The sequence below is a fragment of the Pagrus pagrus genome (assembly GCF_965226575.1).
Source record: "Pagrus pagrus genome assembly, chromosome: 7".
Lineage (NCBI taxonomy): Eukaryota > Metazoa > Chordata > Actinopteri > Spariformes > Sparidae > Pagrus > Pagrus pagrus.
Window position 1 is genome coordinate 35420293 of NC_140191.1, and position 20706 is coordinate 35440998.

A 20706-nucleotide genomic window follows, 5' to 3' on the forward strand; every position below is an offset into this window, starting at 1 on the left:
TTTTTTCTTTGCTTTAATCCATGCTTTTCATACTTAATTGACCTTTGAATAGTGTAACAGTAGTTCAGTACAAACATCTGAATTTAATGTGGAAAATGTATTTCATGACACAAGAAGCTTATGTGTCTGATTGTACTGTAAACCTGAAGATCTTTTGAAGAGATGAGGCTATGTGTTTTAACTATACAAGCAATCTCAGCGCACATGTGGAGGGCAGGAGTAGTTACTTGAAACCATATCAACATAAACATAATTAGCCTCTGCTTTTTATATTTTATGTACAATATTTATCATGTTAAATGTCAAAAAGTATTTTAAGTGAATACGAACATAACCAACTATTAGAGATTGAAAAAGGTTTACTGTTTAGTTTTCATACAATAATTAACAGTTGGAGTAAAGTATACTATACAGTTCTGTTCGTGTACTTATATAGGTTGTGAATGGTCATGGAAATGTTATTATGGGTCCTTGAAAAGTCATGGAAAAGTTTTGAAATTTTGTCCATGAAAATGTGTGGGAACCCTGTATAGCGCTTTTCCAGTCCTCTTGGACAGCTCAAAGTGCTTTACAACACATGCCACATTCACACACACATTCATACAATGATGCCGGAGGCTGCTATGCAAGGCACCAGCTGCTCATCAGGAGCAATTTGGGGTTTAGTATCTTGCTCAAGGATACTTCGACATGTAACTCGGGGGAGCCGGGATTCGAACCAGTGACCTTCCGATCACTAGACGACTCGCTCTACCTCCTGAGTTACAGCCGCCCCTACAGGCATCAAAAATAGCTTGACAATAGTCGGAAAATAGCCGATCTACAAGTTTACAACGCGTTGGTCACTATCAAAGCATAATGGGCTTCTAGAACACCTCAGCAGTACCACAGGCTGATCAGTTCCGTACCACACCGCACTGATGCAGTAATTTTTTCTAAAACAGGCCTCAACAAAGTATTGAGTGCAAAAATGAACATATTTATTATTTATCATTTGGACCTGATTCTATGAGGTTGACTCTAAAGAAGTCTTCTAAATCTACAAAGCATTTGCGGCCCACCTATCTGACCACCTAACCTGGCCTGACCTAACCTGGCTGCCTATCGGCCAGATAGGATGGTCAGATAGGTGGGCCGCACGCATTTTCAGAGCATGTTTATTATAATGATAAATCATCAATCGATTTGTGGCTTCTTAGGTCAGTTCAGGTCTGAATCCTTTTTTAAATTGTTTTCTGTAATGTGAGCTATATGCCATAACCATCCAGACTTAAACAAAAAAGGTTTGGAATATTTCGTGATGTGCAATGAAAGGTAGACTATTAAAGTTCAACTTTTTGAATTAGAGATGCACTGAATCTTTTCCAAATTGTAAACCTAACTAGACTTTATCATAAAACAATCATTTCTCTAGTGAGGACCAGGAAAAAGGTCCTCACAATGCCTATTTTTTAATTCTACTATACAAGTTGGTAGACATTTGTTCCTTACTCACTCACACTCTCTCACTTGCTCTCTTGCATTCTTTCTTTGTTTCTTTTTTAGCCTGGAACAAACATGGTGGAGTACCTCCATGAGGCCAAGGCATCCAGACCATACCCCTACATCCTAACACTGGGAAATGACAATCATAATACATCTCAGGCCTTTGTCATTGTTGCTGGACAGGCTTTGGAATACGACGCACTGCTTCAGGCCATCGATGTCAGCTTCAAGGCATTCTTTATCTTCGATATTAAATACCCGAAGCAGTGTGAACATGTGTGGGAATTCATACAGAACGTAGTCTATGAAATGCCAGGAGGGGAGTCCAAACTAGTAAAGTTTCTTGAAACTAGAATACTTGCTTGCAAGTAGAGCTAATGGCGTCAAGGACAGCTTTTTTCTAGCTTTTATTTGAAGAATGTACTATAGGCCTGTTGACTGTTAGTCAATGTGAGAACAATTTAACTATTGTGGATATTTTCTATTAATACATTTTTTCAAAGATTCCAATATTGTTTTAAGTGTTTCAGGCCATCGATGTCAGCTTCAAGGCATTTTTTTTCTTCGATATTAAATACCCGAAGCAGTGTGAACATGTGTGGAATTCAAACAGAGCATAGTCTATGAAATTCCAGGAGGGGAGTCCAAACTAGTAAAGTTTCTTGAAACTAGAATACTTGCACGCAAGTAGAGCTAATGGCATCAAGGGCAGCTTTTTTCTAGCTTTTACTTGAAAAATGTACTATAGGCATGTTGACTGTTGACTGTCAATGTGAGAACAATTTAACTATTGTGGATATTTTCTATTAATAAATTTTTTCAAAGATTCCAATATTGTTTTAAGTGTTTATTGCATAATATAAGCTTTGCATGACCAAATCTAGCATGTATTTTGTTATAGGTTTGGAGTTTAACAGTTTTATAGCTATGGGTAGTCTATCGCAATTTATTTTCTTATAGATTGTACTGTAATGTGTTAGAATTAATCTGGCATATTGGTTAATTTGACCCAGCATTTGGATAGATTACTGAATAAATGTGTAGTTGAATGAACCCAGAATTGTAGTTAATTTGACCCAGCATTTGGGTAGAGTATATGACACATATATGTAGTTGAAACAACCCAGAATTGTAATTAATTTGACCCAGCATTTGGGTAGAGTATATACAAATATGTGTGGTTGAATTTACCCAGATTTGCAGTTAATTTGACCCAGCATTTGGGTAGAATATTTAACTCATCTGTTGGGTTAAAATGGACCAACCCATCTTGCAGGGTCAAATTAACTACTGCTGGGCTGGTGCAATATTGACCCAGCGGTTGGGTTATAAAACAACCCAAATTGGGTTATTTTTAACCCATCATTCTTCTGTTTTGTGCTAACAGCATGCAGACCGCAGGATGGAAATGACAGGACTTCATACATCCTGAAAGGGTTTATTTCTCCATAACAACAGACTAACTCTACATTACCCGCTCATTACGCGGCATAGGTGTGAAATAATTAATTTGAAACATAATGTTCATCAAAATACAACTTTTATCGATTTATAAATTGCACCATTTAACGTTAGTGCACCTGCAAGTCCAGTCTCTTCTCTGCTGTTTTGCTGAGCCTCCTCTCGGTCGTGTGCATTTGCTTTTAACGAAGCCTTTGAATATCAATCAGTGGATCGATTGATTAACATGTTACGATGTGTGTATTTGTCTTTTGTCATAACCAAGAGATTACAGGTTTACGGGGGCGCGTTTGTGTCGCGGACTCTGTGCCACCGAGAGGAGAGCTGTGACACCGGGTCAGAGGCTCTGATTGCAGGTTTGGTTTTCAGCCACAGTGTGGAAGGAGCCTCCACTCTCCTTGCAACAAGGTTATAAGTCATTTATCAAACAACAATGCACGATGTGTTTGTTTCTGTTTTGACGAAGGTACTTCCTACAGATGCTCGTTCACATGACTGCGTTTCACCAATCAAATGTAGCCGCTAGCGACGTTGGACTCCGTTTCACCACTCAGACAGAGTACTACAACAGCATTCATTTTTTATACATAGCCTGTCACGTCTTTCAACAGTCAGCCTAAATAAAAACAGATACCGATAGCCTATGAAACTTAGGATAAATAAATGTTATTCATTCAACTTACCTCCTCCTGGACTTTGATGCCCATCCACCAAAACACCTTTGTGTTTGGTAGCGGGGTCCGTTAGCGGCTCCACTGCCACTAGGCCTACTTGAACCAGCCCGAAAGGCTCCACTGCTGCTACTAGATCCTGGCCGAAAAAGACGCTTTAATTCCTCGTCAACGGCTGGTGGTTGGGATGTTGCTGATGAAACTCTGTGTCTCCGACATTGTTGTTAGCAGTTGTCTGTCATTTAATATGTTATTTAGGAGGTCAACTGCTTGCTTGAGACCATGGTTGAGACCGTGGTTGAGACCCTCTCTGTCGGTCATTTGCTTTCACCTGAATCCTCATCATACCACTATACTCATACACACACACACTACTATACTGTCTTACACACACTATTATAGTCATACACACACACTATTATACTCATACGCACACTATTATAGTCATACGCACACACTATTATACTCTTACACACACTACTATACTCATATGCACACACTAGTATACTCATACACACTACTATACTCATGCACACACTAGTATACTCATACACAGTATAGTGGTGTGTGTGCTTGAGTATACTAGTGTGTGTAAGAGAGTATACTAGTGTGTGCGTATGAGTATACTGGTGTGTGTAAGAGAGTATAGTGGTGTGTGCGCGTGTGTATGAGTATAGTGGTGTGTGTGAGAGCAAATATGAATAATTTCCTAAACGGCCTGTCATATATTTCTACTGTGATCTATATCTCTACTGTGTATTTCTACTGTGATGTGTATTTCTAGTGTATTTCGACTGTGTGTTATGTATTTCTAGTGTATTTGTACTGTGTGCTGTGTATTTTGATCGTGTATTTCTATTGTGATGTGTATTTCTACTGTGATTTGTATTTCTACTGTGTATTTCTATTGTGATGTGTATTTCTATTGTGTATTTCTATTGTGATGTGTATTTGTGTATTTCTATTGCGATGTGTCTTTATGCGCATGCGCCGCAGTGTATGCAGCCTGTTCCAGTCGCTCCTGCTAACTTTAACTTTGTGTTCCACTTTCTCCTTTTTTCTTTATCTTACTTGTTCTGTTGAACAATGGGGGAATAAGATGGACGAACTTTCAGCGCTAACCCGGAATCATCAGGAATACCGGGAATGTAGTCTGATGATTTTCTTGGAGTCATGGCTATACACGGATGTTCATGACCACAATGTTTCCATGGAGGGTTTCCACACTGTCTGGGCTGACAGGGACTGCACTATGAGCGGTAAGCGCAAAGGATGGGGGCTTGCTGTTTATGTGAACAACAGGTGGTGCAATCCTGGTCACATCACTATCAAAGACCCCATCTGCAGCCCGGATATTGAACTGTTAGCTGTGGGTCTCCGTCCCTACTATGTAGGCTACCCGGTGAATTCTCACATGTTATTGTCGTGGCTTCAGACCCCCCCCAACTTCTTGAGCACCTCACACCCATCCCCCACTCCTCACACCTCCTCTGGCTCCCATGCTACCTGGCCTCCTCTCATTATGGACTCCAACTCTCCCCCTCCTCGACCTGCACTGTTTACACCGCTTCATGTCAGGAGACAGCTGAGCAAACTCCCCACCGGTAAGGCTGCAGGCCCTGACCGTGTCAGCCCACGGGTTCTCAGAGCCTGCGCCGAACAGCTCTGTGGAGTGCTTTATCGTGTCTTCAACATGAGCCTTAGTCTCTAGAAGGTCCCTGTGATATGGAAGACGTCCTGCCTCGTTCCAGTGCCAAAGACGCCGCAGCCCAGTGGTTTCTCGGACTACCGACCGGTGGTACTGACGTCACATATCATGAAGACCCTTGAGAGACTCGTCCTGGAGCAGCTCAGGCCTATGGTCAGGCCGCACCTGGATCCCCTCCAGTTCGCCTACCAGCCCCGGATTGGAGTCGAGGATGCCATTATCTTCCTGCTGAACTGTGTCTACGCCCACCTGGACAAGCCGGGGAGCACTGTGAGGGTCACGTTCTTTGACTTCTCCAGTGCTTTCAATACCATCAGGCCTGCTCTGCTGGGTGACAAGCTGACGGCGATGCTGGTGGATCCCCCCCGTGTCCTGGATTGTGGATTACCTCACTGGCCGACCACAGTACGTGCGCTTGCGGCACTGTGTGTCGGATGCTGTGGTCACCAACACCGGGGCCCCACAAGGGACTGTCCTCTCTCCTTTCCTCTTCACCCTTTACACCACGGACTTCAGCTACCAGACAGAGTCGTGCCATCTTCAGAAGTTTTCTGATGACTCTGCTGTTGTTGGATGTACCAGCAAGGCTGAATACAGGACTGTGGTGGACAACTTTGTCACATGGTGTGAGCTGAACCACCTGCAGCTCAACACAAGAAAGACTAAAGAGCTGGTGGTGGATCTGAGGAGAACCAGGAAACCAGTGACCCCAGTTTCCATCCTGGGGCTTATGCCACATTATTGTGGACATTGTTGAACACTACAAATATCTGGGGGTGTTCATAGACAATAAACTGGACTGGACTAAGAACACTGATGCCCTTTTCAAGAAGGGACAGAGCCGCCTATATTTTCTGAGGAGGCTCGCTCCTTTAACATCTGCCGGACTATGCTGAGGATGTTCTATGAGTCTGTGGTGGCCAGTGCTATTCTGTTTGCTGTTGTGTGCTGGGGCAGCAGGCTGAGAATAGCAGACGCCAACAGACTCAACAAGCTGATCAGGAAGGCCAGTGACGTTGTGGGAGCATCTTCAGCGAGAGACTAATTGCTCCAAAGTGCACCACTGAGCGCCACAGGAAGTCATTCCTACCTGTGGCCATTAAACTTTACAACTCCTCCCTCTGATCGGACTCAAATGGCTATGTATATGTGTATATATATATATATATATATATATGTGTGTATATATATATATGTGTATATATATATATATATATATACACATATACACATATATATATATATATATATATGTGTATATATACATGTGTATATATATATATATATATATATATATACACATGTGTATATTGAGATTGAGATTGTCTACTATATTTTTCTATTTTATTTTATTTTATTTGTTGTCTACTTTACTATTGCATTTATATCTATCTCTTGTTCCATTCATGCTGTATTTTATCTCTGCTTTGCATGGAGCATCTGGAACTACAACAATTTCCCCCCAGGGATTAATAAAGTATTCTGATTCTGATTTCTACTGTGATTTGTATTTCTACTGTGTATTTCTATTGTAATGTGTATTTCTACTGAGATGTGTATTTCTACTGTGTATTTCTATCGTCTGCTCTTTATTTCTACTGTGTATTTTGACTGTGTGCTATGTGTTTCTTTTGTTTTTGCACTGTGTGCTGTGTATTTCTACTGTGATGTGTATTTGAACTGTGATGTGTATTTCTACTGTGTATTTCTATTGTGATGTGTATTGCTACTGTGTATTTATCTTGTCTGCTCTGTATTTCTACTGTGTATTTCGACTGTGTGCTATGTATTTCTAGTGTATTTGTACTGTGTGCTGTGTATTTCTACTGTGTATATCTACTGTGATGTGTATTTCTATTGTGATGTGTATTTCTACTATGTATTTCTATTGTCTGCTCTGTATTTCTAAAGTGTATTTTGACTTTGTGCTGTGTATTTCTACTGTGTATTTCTACTGTGATCTATATCTACTGTGTATTTCTACTGTGATGTGTATTTCTAGTGTATTTCTACTGTGTGCTCTGTATTTCATCTGTGTATTTCCACTGTGTGCTATGTATTTCTAGTGTATTTGCACTGTGTGCTGTGTATTTCTACTGTGTAGTTCTACTGTGATGTGTATTTCCATTGTGATGTGTATTTCTACTGTGTATTTCGAATTTGTGCTATGTATTTCTAGTGTATTTGCGCTGTGTGTTGTGTATTTCTACTGTTTATTTCTATTGTCTGCTCTGTATTTATACTGTGAAGTGTATTTCCACTGTGTATTTCTATTGTCTGCTCTGCATTTCTAAAGTGTATTTTGACTCTGTGTATTTCTACTGTGTATTTCTATTGTGATGTGTATTTCTACTGTGTATTTATATTGTTGGCTCTGTATTTCTACTGTGTATTCCTATTGTTGGCTCTGTATTTCTACTGTGTATTTCTGTTGGCTCTGTATTTCTACTGTGTATTCCTATTGTTGGCTCTGTATTTCTACTGTGTATTTCTGTTGGCTCTGTATTTCTACTGTGTATTTCTATTGTCATGTGTATTTCTACTGTGTATTTCTATTGTTGGCTCTGTATTTCTACTGTGTATTTCTCTTTCCTTCTCTGTATTTCTACTGTGTATTTCGACTGTGTGCTATGCATTTCTAGTGTATTCATACTGTGTGCTGTGTATTTCTACTGTGTATATCTACTGTGATGTGTATTTCTATTGTGATGTGTATTTCTACTGTGTATTTCTACTGTGTATTTCTCTTGTCTGCTCTGTATTTCTAAATTGTATTTTGACTTTGTGCTGTGTATTTCTACTGTGTATTTCTACTGTGATCTATATCTACTGCGTATTTCTACTGTGTGCTCTGTATTTCATCTGTGTATTTCCACTGTGTGCTATGTATTTCTAGTGTATTTGCACTGTGTGCTCTGTATTTCTACTGTGTATTTCTACTGTGATGTGTATTTCCATTGTGATGTGTATTTCTACTGTGTATTTCGAATTTGTGCTATGTATTTCTAGTGTATTTGCGCTGTGTGTTGTGTATTTCTACTGTTTATTTCTATTGTCTGCACTGTATTTATACTGTGAAGTGTATTTCCACTGTGTATTTCTATTGTCTGCTCTGCATTTCTAAAGTGTATTTTGACTCTGTGTATTTCTACTGTGTATTTCTATTGTGATGTGTATTTCTACTGTGTATTTATATTGTTGGCTCTGTATTTCTACTGTGTATTCCTATTGTTGGCTCTGTATTTCTACTGTGTATTTCTCTTTCTTTCTCTGTATTTCTACTGTGTATTTCGACTGTGTGCTATGCATTTCTAGTGTATTCATACTGTGTGCTGTGTATTTCTACTGTGTATTTCTACTGTGTATTTCGATTGTGATGTGTATTTCTACTCTGTATTTCGACTGTGTGCTATGTATGTCTAGTGTATTTTGACTGTTCTATGTATTTCTAGTGTATTTGTACTGTGTGTGTGTGTATTTCTACTGTGTATTTCTATTGTGATGTTTATTTCTATTGTGAAGTGTATTTCTACTGTGTATTTCTATTGTGATGTGTATTTCTACTGTGATTTGTATTTCTACTGCGTATTCCTATTGTGATGTGTATTTCTACTGAGATGTGTATTTCTACTGTGTATTTCTATTGTCTGCTCTTTATTTCTACTGTGCACAATAGACATACACAGTAGAAATACACATCACAGTAGAAATACACAGTACAAATACACTAGAAATACATAGCACACAGTCGAAATACACAGTAGAAATACAGAGCCAACAATATAAATGCACAGTAGAAATACACAGCACAGAGTCAAAATACACTTTAGAAATACAGAGCAGACAACAGATATACACAGTGGAAATACACATCACAGTATAAATACAGAGCAGACAATAGAAATACACAGTAGAAATACACTAGAAATACGTAGCACACAGTCGAAATACACAGTAGAAATACACATCACAGTAGAAATCCATTGTAGAAATACACAGTAGAAATAAACATCACACAGTGGAAATATACAGTAGAAATACACATCACAATAGAAATACACAGTAGAAATACATAGCACACAGTCGAAATACACAGTAGAAATACACATCACAGTAGAAACACACATCACAATAGAAATACACATCACAATAGAAATACACAGTAGAAATATACAGTAGAAATACACATCACAGTAGAAATACACATCACAATAGAAATACACATCACAATAGAAACACACATTAGAAATACACGGCAAACAGTACAGATACACAATAAATACATAGCAAAGAGTAGAAATACACTGTAAAAAAACACATCACAATAGAAATACACAGTAGTAATACACATCACAATAGAAATACACAGTAGAAATACACATCACAATAGAAATACAGAGCCAACAATAGAAATACACATCACAATAGAAATACACAGTAGAAATAAACAGCACAATGGAAATACACATCACAGTAGAAATACATTGTAGAAATACACATTACACAGTAGAAATACACACTAGCTGTGCATAGCACACAGTGGAAATATACAGTAGAAATACACATCACAATAGAAATACACAGTCAAAATACACAGCACACAGTACAAATACACTAGAAATACATAGCACACATTAGAAATACACGGCAAACAGTACAGATACACAATAAATACATAGCAAAGAGTCGAAATACACTGTAAAAAAACATATCACAATAGAAATACACAGTAGTAATACACATCACAATAGAAATACACAGTAGAAATACAGAGCCAACAATAGAAATACACAGTAGAAATACACATCACAATAGAAATACACAGTAGAAATAAACAGCACAATGGAAATACACATCACAGTAGAAATACATTGTAGAAATACACATTACACAGTAGAAATACACACTAGCTGTGCATAGCACACAGTGGAAATATACAGTAGAAATACACATCACAATAGAAATACAGTCAAAATACACAGCACACAGTACAAATACACTAGAAATACATAGCACACAGTAGAAATACACATCACAGTAGAAATACACAGTATAAATATACAGTAGAAATACACATCACAGTAGAAATAGACATCACAATAGAAATAGACATCACAATAGAAACACATTAGAAATACACGGCAAACAGTACAGGTACACAATAAATACATAGCAAACAGTCGAAATACACTAGAAAAACACATCACAATAGAAATACACAGTAGAAATACACTGCACACAGTACAAATACACTAGAAATACATAGCACACAGTCGAAATGCACAGTAGAAATACAGAGCAGACAAGAGAAATACACAGTAGAAATACACATCACAGTAGAAATACAGAGCCAACAATAGAAATACGCAGTAGAAATACACATCACAATAGAAATACACAGTAGAAATAAATAGCACACAGTGCAAATACACTAGAAATACATAGCACACAGTTGAAATACACAGTAGAAATACACATCACAATGGAAATACACATCACAGTAGAAATACATTGTAGAAATACACAATAGCTGTGCATAGCACACAGCAGAAAAAAACAGTAGAAATACACAGTAGGAATAAACATCACACAGTGGAAATATACAGTAGAAATACATATCACAATAGAAATACACAGTAGAAATACACAGCACACAGTACAAATACACTAGAAACACATAGCACACAGTTGAAATACACAGTATAAATACACATCACAGTAGAAATACACAGTAGAAATATACAGTAGAAATACACATCACAATAGAAACACACATTAGAAATACACGCCACACAGTACAAATACACTAGAAATACATAGCACACAGTCGAAATACACAGTAGAAATACAGAGCAGACAAGAGAAATACACAGTAGAAATACAGAGCCAACAATAGAAATACACAGTAGAAATACACATCACAATAGAAATACACAGTAGAAATAAACAGCACACAGTGCAAATACACTAGAAATACATAGCACACAATCGAAATACACAGTAGAAATACACATCAAAATGGAAATACACATCACAGTAGAAATACATTGTAGAAATACACATTACACAGTAGAAATACACAATAGCTGTGCATAGCACACAGCAGAAAAACACAGTAGAAATACACAGTGGAAATAAACATCACACAGTGGAAATATACCGTAGAAATACACAGCACACAGTCGAAATACACAGTAGCAATACAGAGCACAAAGTAGAAATACACAGAAATACAGAGCACAAAGTAGAAATACACATAAAACAGTAGAAATACACACAACACAGTGGAAATACACAGTAGAAAACCCAGCACACAGTAGAAAAAGATAGTAAATTCAAAGCATACAATAGAAATACACAGTAGAAATACACATCACAGTAGATATACACAAAAGAAATACTGCACAGTGCAAAAAGACGCCTCTCTCACTCTGAAACGCTCTAAATTGACATGAGTAAGTTTCCACCATAAATGAATTAAAGGACAGGTGAAACCATCCTTGCCTTAAAATAGATCCAAATTTAGCATGTCCAGGCTAGGAAACTTGTTTGAAAAACCTTTTTTCATTGAAATACAACATAGTCTACTTCACAGTTCAAAAACACACGTCTCTCGCTCTGAAATGCTCAAAGTTGACAGAAGTGAGTTTTCACCATAATTGCCATGATATTTATCCAAATTCAACTATTCCTGACAAAGAAAAATCCTTGAAAACGGTCCCTGTATGGTCCATGTCAGGCCCGTGCAGAGACCTTTGGAGGGGCAGATGCTCAAGAAAAAAAAAGGCATAAAAACTATATACATATATAGCAGTAATCATCATGATGATGAGAAAAGCAAAGACATTAACTTACACTAAGGTACTACCTATGCTGAGGATGAATTTACTTGCTGAGGGAGCTACTCTATCAGGTGAGCTATAGGCCTACATCAGCCATAATGCTGCGCCGTGTCTACCGTTTTAAGAGTTGTCTGCGGTAAAAAAGCTGGCCCCAACCGACTTTTAGCTTTATCACATCAGCTATGGAGGACTAAACATGACTTAAGTATAAATAAATAAATAAATAAATGCATGAAGAAATGTATACATAAATGTTGAAATAAATAAATAAATACATAAATAAATAAATAAATGCAGGAATAAATAAATACATGCATAAATAAATAAATAAATAAATGAATAAATAAATGCTGAAATAAATGAATAAATAAATAAATGCTGAAATAAATGTATCAATAAATAAATAAATAATAGAATAAATAAATAAATGCTTTATATTTATTTCTACATTTCTGTACACCTACATTTATTTATTTCTGTATTTCTGTGTCCATATGTTAATGAGGTAGGAGGTCCTAACCTCAGTCAGCAGCATGATTGGTTACAGGAGTGTGCTCGATGCGGGTCGACTACTTCTGCCTTACTAGCGGCGCTGATGTTGTTGGCTACCAGCCCGCCCGCTCAGCTAACCCTTAGCTGCAGTTCTGATTTAGTTATGGCAGTTTTTGTACGAGCAATTGCGAATGAATTGCGATCATTAGCGAACCATGCGACCAACGACTATGTTCAGTTTCGTCTAGATAGATTGATGGATGACTTGGCTCAGCTCAACGCCGGTATGGATGTGCAAACTGAGCTAGCAGTGTTAGACGCTCTGGAAGAAGTCGCCCGCCAACTTTACATCCTGTCAGAGACAGAAGAAGGGACTCTTGGACGTCCGTCGTACAATATACCCCCCACTTTAATCGAAGCACACCTTCTCTGGGGGCACACCGCTAAGGAAATAGCACAGGTGTTCGGAGTGTGCGAGAGAACAATTCGTCGGAGGATGGCACAGTACGGAATAAGGTACTCCGGATTGTCTTTTTGTCTGGTTTCCCGTTTAGCTTCTTTTAAAGGTGGCAATATATGTGTGCAAATTCACAGAGATATTTAACTAGCTAGTGTTTATTGATGGTAAAGTTGCTCACCTTATCTCCAAATACCACTGGGAAATATACTGTGTTTATCTTATATAGTCTAACATTAGGTGCCAGTTGAGCATAAAATGTGTGTTAGTCTAAGCTTTTAGTATAAATTGTTCATGATATTGTAGCGTCCCTAAATGAGAAGCTACGACACGTTCAGATGGGTTTTCTTTTCCTTTATTTATCACTTGAACACAGGCTACTGTGGGCCGTAGCCAACGCCAAAACAATAAAACTCGCTGCCTCAAAAGTGCACACACACGCTAACATCGCTCCTTCCTGCATTCACCCGCAGACCTCTCAAACAACCCTGACCTCTCTCACTCTCAGCCAATCACAGACAAGCTATCTCACACACTCCCTGTCATAGGTAGCTGAAAATGACTGACAGGCTTCACAGTTTCTAAACGTGGAACACGTTCACTGACATTAAGGAAAACTCAGTAACTGCCTCAACAAACCTTGGTTTAACACACAGTATCACACAGTGACCTACACATCACTTTATCAACCCAGTCCGTTACAGTATTATAGAACATTTATCCCTACAATAATGTCTCCTTGCACTGCTCTGTAATCTGAGTTTAAGTTAACTAAAAATTAACTAACGTTACTGATATTAACTTACATTAATATGCACTGGGAGTAGGTCTAACAATACTTGATGATATAGGCCTATATGCTTTGGTTTTCAATGACAGATGGACTGGTGACTAACATGCTTATATTACTGACAAACTTAGTGTAGGAGCCAAAATGGGTTTGGCCTGTATTATTAATTGTTTATCCTGCACATGCTCTTTGGTTACTATTATTTCCGGCAATTAACACCTGGGTGTAGATTCACGGCATTTTACCTGTTTCAGTTGCACGGCGGTTCTGGTTAGACAAAGAGGGTGAGTGGGGCTCGATATTTTCTGTTGACCGTTTCGTTTTATTTCCATAACGTATCGTTTTGTTTCCATATACTTATATCATTTTTTGTGTCAATAAACACTTTAAAAAAGTCACTTTGAGTCAAGAATGGATTTATTCGAGCGTGTCGCAGACAAGACCCCACTGAGTCTCTTAGCGGCCTTTTAAATTGGACAATTAGTCGCTACACTTAGTTTATCATATGTACTCCTTACAGGTAGTGGATTTGTGCTGCTGCATTTGTTGATACTGTACATGGGTGCCATTAATTAACATCTTCAGTTTGTCGGATAATCTGTAACCCTATTTCTGGAGGAAAAGTGAACAGAGTCAGATGTGACATTTCAGCACAATTGCATTAGTTTGATACATGATAGTGTTGCATTTATAAACTCATACAATATGAAAGATTTTAACTTAAATTATAAATAAAATTAATAAACTGATAGGTATTTAGGTTATTTCTACAGGACACAGCAGCTGAGTTTAGACTAAACAGGAATGAGGTTTGTTTTAGGTGACATCGATTTAAAATAATCTAAACCTTTCACTGCAGCTAACGACAGAGCAACAGACTCCTTGTGATCATTGTTTTGTTTGTACTGTGAGATAGGTGACATTACTTTTTTGCCTCTTGTGACTTTTTTCTTTCATTTCATTTCATTTTTGATGATCAGAGTCCACAATCTATTAACTCCAATAGAGGACAACAGTCTGGATGAAACTGTGACCCAAATTCTGCAGCAGCATCCCATGTCTGGATACAAAATGATGGTTGGGCACCTGAATGCACAAGGCATACGCATACAAAGTAAGGAATTGTATTTATTACCCATTCATTTGTTCGGGGGTTGTTTTATGTTGGGATTTGGCCTACTTGCTGATTCACTCACAATGTGAGGAAACTGCTTTATTTAGTGCTAGTCTGGATTTGTGAATTCACTGCCAGATTGGGGAATGCTTTTTTTTTTTTCAGTACACCATATCTGTGCATTGTTTTGCCTATTATAGGACAGCATGTCCAGGAATCCATGCGGCGAGTGGATCCTGGTGGAGTTTTGATGCGCACCCTTCAGCTGAACCCAAGAAGGCATAGGAAGTATTCTGTTAGAGCACCGAACAGTTTATGGCACATCGATGGAAATCACAAACTGATAAGGTATCAAAAAAACATTCCATCTCAAAAAAAAACATCTCAAGCATCCACTTTATTGTAGATTGTACTAATGTAAGATACTTACTACCCAGTTTAGTGTATATCCAGAGCAGTTACAAAAGCCCATCTATCTATTTTAATTAACCTACCAGTGTCACTGAAAGCCAGACTAGGATTTATCAATGGTGGATGGATCAAATTATTTAATTCATCAATGTTCTTGTGCATGCAAATCAGTTTTACTTACTTCTGCCAGCACCAAAATTAAGAGTTACGCTGGTTGGTTCTTTTAACTTTTCACAGTACTCCATTGTAGATTGTACAATGTAGAAATTGTAATCTGACAGGGGCTAAAATGGCTACGACTCCCACACTGTGCACCCAGTATTGATGTCAATATTCCCAAATTAAAGTTGCACTCAACAGTTTAACCTCAGCCATTGTCTTCTTTGAAATCTAATATGATGGAGTACAGTGCTAAAAACAGAAAATGTCAGTGACCAAAGACTAAAAGCTCTACAACATGCAGCTGGCCTCAAAGGCTATTTTTAATCTAAATACTCACCAGAACCTTGTATAAATTCACTTTGCCATGTGTGGGTGTAAATTTTGTGAGCTGGAAATAAATACAAAGAAATGTTGACCTAGAAGTATATCAGGATTTTTATTTATGCTTGTGTGTTAAAGATTTCAGATAGAGAAGTTCTGTTCAAATAGGCTTATACAGTATGCTCTGTGTAAATCTGGCCTAAACTTGCACATAAAGAGATGCATGATGCACGTAGTGGTATTGATCTTAGTCTGTTCTCATACGTATCTATTTCAGATGGCATATTGTTGTGCATGGTGGTATTGACGGCTTTAGTCGTTTGATTGTATACTTGAGTGCCGCCACCAACAATCGTGCAGCAACGGTCCAATAAAGCTTTCTGGAAGCTGTCGGTGTCTATAGTGTGCCATCACATGTGAGGTCAGATAAAGGCAGGGAAAATGTTGATGTTGCACGCTACATGGTGATTAATAGAGGACTGAACAGGAATTCACACATTGCTGGCAGGAGTGTCCATAACCAAAGGTAGCATAATCTTCCATTCAAACATTTATCAAAATAACACTTTGTAAAAGATGGCCATATAAACTGACTTAACCTGTCTCCTCAAGTCTATCTTAATACAATCAAGCTTTGTGGCAGCAGATTATGAGCTTTTCAACATTAACGTTAGTGTAAATATTGAAAGAGTTGTTCTCCTATTGTCTCTCTGTAATCTATTCTGACCAGGAGAAGATTACTATTCTAGTGTGATTCCAATGTAAGTGATGACAAATCTACAGTCCTCATTCTGTAGTTCAGCTGAACTTCATTCTGAAGCTAATATGAGGCTTCAGCAGTCACAGAACAAGGCGACCCATCACTTACAATAGAATGGTTAGCATTAGATTTTCCACAGCCAGTATAGATGGACAGAGGAACAACTACAGCGACCAGAAACTCTTTCATCATACATGTGGGCATGTGAGCATTGTTTGAAGACAAACTTAAAAAAAAAATCAACTTATCCTTTTAAGAGATTAAAATTAAACTTTGTCATTAACTGTTATTTAGACTGAATATTGAATACATCACTTATTACCTATTTAATTCAGTTCTAATTTACTGTGCTTATCATTGATGGGAGTGTTGTCATACACCAACAGTAGGTAAAAGTATTGGGTAAAGGTATTTTCCTGTATGTTGTGTCTTTGTTCATTGTAGGTAGAATTAACAGTTTTTCCTTTATACCCATCAGAATTGAAAGGCTCTGGAGAGACGTTTATGTGGGAGTTCTTGATCTCTTCTACACCATCTTTACCAACCTTGAGAGAGAAGGCCTTCTCAATCCTGACAATGAAATGCATCTCTATGCTCTGCACTGGTGCTTCGTGCCCCACATACAGAAGCACCTTCAGTTTTTCCAGCATGGCTGGAAAGGCCACAGACTACGCACTGAGGGCAACCACTCACCGCTGCAACTGTGGACTCGCCATGAGCATGAGGCGCAGCAGGGCCCCATACAGGTTTGAATTTATTCAGTAATTCTGTTTTACTTTAACTTTTAACTTCCTACATGGGATATTGTCAACATTATCTCCACTTTATGTCCATTATAAAGTGCATGTATCAGTAGCAAAATGTAACTAATCGTGGCTTGTTGTTCAGGAACTAAATGTGATGGATTTATATTGCCTATCATTGGCACTTTCAACACAATAAGGTATTGCTACAATGTTGTGGTCAAACAAGGAGCAGTGATTTAGAGAGAAAATAATACATATTAGCTCTCAAAATTAATGTATTGGCTCTTGGAAATCGTAGTCAAGCTCTTTCTGATGCCATAGCTGTTTTTGGGGCATATACAGAATCCCAGATGATAAACAAGTGATATTTTAAACTAGGTTCTGTAAAATGAATGAATATGGCTTACAGTCCTGTAGACATATTTACCATAAAAATCTTTAAGACTTTGATTTTGATTGACCCTTAACCTCAGCTCTCGCAATTGCAGGTTGACATGGAGTTTGGAGTTGACTGGACTGGACCGAGTGGTCACCGTCAGCCTGGTGTTGTGGTCCCTGAAGTTCAGCTGCAGCGCTCACTGACTGACCAGGAAGTTGCAAGTCTACCAGACCCTGATGTCCCTCTGTCCAATGTGATGGATGCGTATGTACAAAGTGTGAGCTTATTGTCAGAAATGCTCCAGTAAATCCATATTGCTCAAGTTCTGATAAAGAAGCCGGTATTGTGGTTTAGCAGTTCTGATATTTGTGTTGAATCGCATTCTTATTTGCCAAAAACATCTTTGTTTCAAGTGTCTAAAATGATTTTTTTTTTTTTTAAGTAAAAAGAATGGTAATGACAGCATTTTTATTTTATACCAGATGTCAAAACTTACATTGTACAATATGACTGCAAACAAACACTTTTTGCAATAAGCAATTTTTTTTAACCATTAAGTTTAAAGCAATAGTTCACCCTTAAAACGAAATTCAGTCATTATCGACTCACCCACATGCTGATTACAAATCCGGTGTAGTTTTTTATTCCTCAAAGTCCAGTTGGAGCACGGCGCTGGTACCCTCCGGCAGTAAACATGGATGTAACGGCTGCAAAAGGCGCCCGAGAGAAAAGGTCCATAAAACTACACAACAACGTCGTACACGTTAGTACACTTTTATAGCCTAAGCCGTCGTTTCGAGTAAACTCTGGATGTCGCCACTTCAGGACACTTGGATTGCAGCGGACGAGCAGTATGGAGGAATATTACAACGTTTTTGTGTAGTTTTATGGACCTTTTCTCTCGGGCGCCTTTTGCAGCCGTTACATCCATGTTTACTGCTGGAGGGTACCAGCGCCGTGCTCCAACTGGACTTTGAGGAATAAAAAACTACACCGGATTTGTAATCAGCATGTGGATGAGTCGATAATGACTGAATTTCGTTTTAGAGTGAACTATTCCTTTAAACATTGAAAACCATTATGATTATGTAACAGAGCCTTGTACGACAAACTGTCCTGTAGTTATCAAAATAACTTGTTTTTAAGTATTCATTTCACATGTGATTGGAGACTAACAGTCTCTGAATCAGAAGGCTCAAGAAACTGCAACATGTATCCTGTTTCAGAACAATTCCACAAATAAAGAACAGCAACAACTCAATTTGTCTCTGTAACTGTCTCCTGAGCTTTAAAACAATTATTAACAGTGAGATTAAACCTAAAAGACAATGGTATAGACATGAAACAAATAACAAATATGCTTCACCACATCACAAGCATGCAGACCTTTTTACTGCACCAGTGTCACACACACTGGCAGAACTAGGCACTAGTTGCTATCACTCTTTCAAATGCTTTTATGCTGCAATCCAAATTTTGTTGCTGGCCAAGCAAGACAACAAATGTACACTAAGGTATACAGTGATATATTGATGTGTCCTTAGACCATTCCAAACCCAGTGTCAGTGCTACAAATAGCAGCAAGAATGTCTCTTTCAAAGTTAGAGTACTCTTTGTAATGTCCTGGAAGTTTAAGCAGGTGGAAGCAGGTAGAAGAACTGGGAAAGTTGCTCTCCACCACGTTAACATCCAAGTGTCGGGGCAGCACATTCCACCCTATCCAGAACTGCAGGATGTTTCCCAAGGACGCTTGGGATGCTACCAAAATAGAGAAGAAAGTCAACATTTATTTTATTGCCTGAAATGATTTTGTATCATCAATCATAAATGAAGTTGAAAAAATAACGTAATTTTACTTAATTTGTGCTTTGGGTTATTCATGTAGCTGATAATCCACGGGTAATAAAAAAGTGGAGGAAGCAAAGACTTGTGTTTTTGACCAACATTCATTCATTTGCACCCAATACGGACTTTCAGTTAAATAACCTGAGGAACTGTTAAAAGTACATATTTACCGTTCTCAATAAATGTGCGAAGGAATCCTGTGATCCTACATGTATCCTCCAAAGAGACATCACTGTCTTCATCCTCATCCTGTGTTGGCCAGTTTATCTTTTCCAAGACTATCTGACAGATAATTTTTTCAAATCAGTTAACACTTCCCAACAGCCCAGAGAATATAAAGCGCAATAAACCAAAGAACAGAAGATATGAGAAATTGTCAATCCTAATAATCCAAATTGTAATGTGGTTAGGGCATGGTTGTAGTCAGTTTTAAGAACCATAGTAGAGTACTTTCCAGTCCTGTTGAGCATTTTCTAAATCATCCATCAGTTTTTTGATTGGTTTCCTTCTTTTAAGGCAGCAATTAGTATCAGTTCATGTCATTTGAAAATCAACTTGCAAGGACTTAAGGACAACCATGTTTTTCCAGTAGCTAATCACTCGTGCAGTGATATGATGTAGGATTAACTTTAAAAAAGAAAAAGTGATCAAATGCTGACTGGTTATTTGCAAAAGGTTTCCATCTCTCCAGGTTAATGTTTGTTTTGGAAAATAAACATAATTTCTGGGAAGGTAATTCTTATGAGTTAGGAGGAGTGTTTTTTACTTGGCAGCATGAGTCACTTACCCTTGGTGTGCACTGTAAATCAGATGCTCTTGGAAAGAGAAGGGGAATTGTGTCTTTCCTCTAAGTTAGCAAAGGCCAGATCAGTGTCTCTTTGAAACCCCTTCGTAACTGTTTGACTTGTCTGGAGGTTCTTCCAAGTACCTGCAAAATATTTGCATCAAAATAGAAAAGCCAAGCAGCATTACAAATCTTCTACAGATAGCCATATTAGTATTAATAACCTCATCAACATCCATCTGTGAAAAGCAGCCATCTCCAGTTCTCAGATGTGACTA

The 20706-nt window shown here is 38.1% G+C and overlaps 2 protein-coding genes across 4 annotated transcripts in view; both read left to right on the top strand.

Annotated features, from left to right (window-relative positions):
* The window catches only part of LOC311260324 (uncharacterized protein), a 31395-nt gene extending 29087 nt beyond the window's left edge, over positions 1-2308 (top strand). The window contains exon 7 of one of the 2 annotated variants that reach the window (XM_084358022.1): positions 1546-2307. In XM_084358022.1, coding sequence (XP_084214148.1) covers positions 1546-1857 — 312 coding nt within the window. In that variant the 3' untranslated portion in view covers positions 1858-2307. Of the gene's footprint in view, positions 1-1545 lie in introns of both variants that reach the window. The other variant, XM_084358025.1, reaches the window with a different exon arrangement.
* Positions 2309-12763: 10455 nt separating this feature from the next.
* Positions 12764-19060, top strand: LOC311259524 (uncharacterized protein). 2 transcript variants are annotated; one of them, XR_014622910.1, is made up of 5 exons: positions 12764-15020; positions 15221-15368; positions 16192-16440; positions 17153-17420; positions 17909-19060. XR_014622910.1 is itself a non-coding variant. In XM_084356744.1 (5 exons), exons 1-5 carry the CDS (start codon positions 12823-12825, stop codon positions 18104-18106), a joined length of 1101 nt encoding a protein of 366 aa, XP_084212870.1. In that variant the 5' UTR covers positions 12764-12822; the 3' UTR covers positions 18107-19060. The 2 variants fall into 2 exon arrangements, 1 of the variants encoding a protein (XP_084212870.1); XM_084356744.1 differs by lacking the exon at positions 16192-16440 and having other exon boundaries at positions 12764-13175; positions 14887-15020.
* Positions 19061-20706: the final 1646 nt, after the last annotated feature.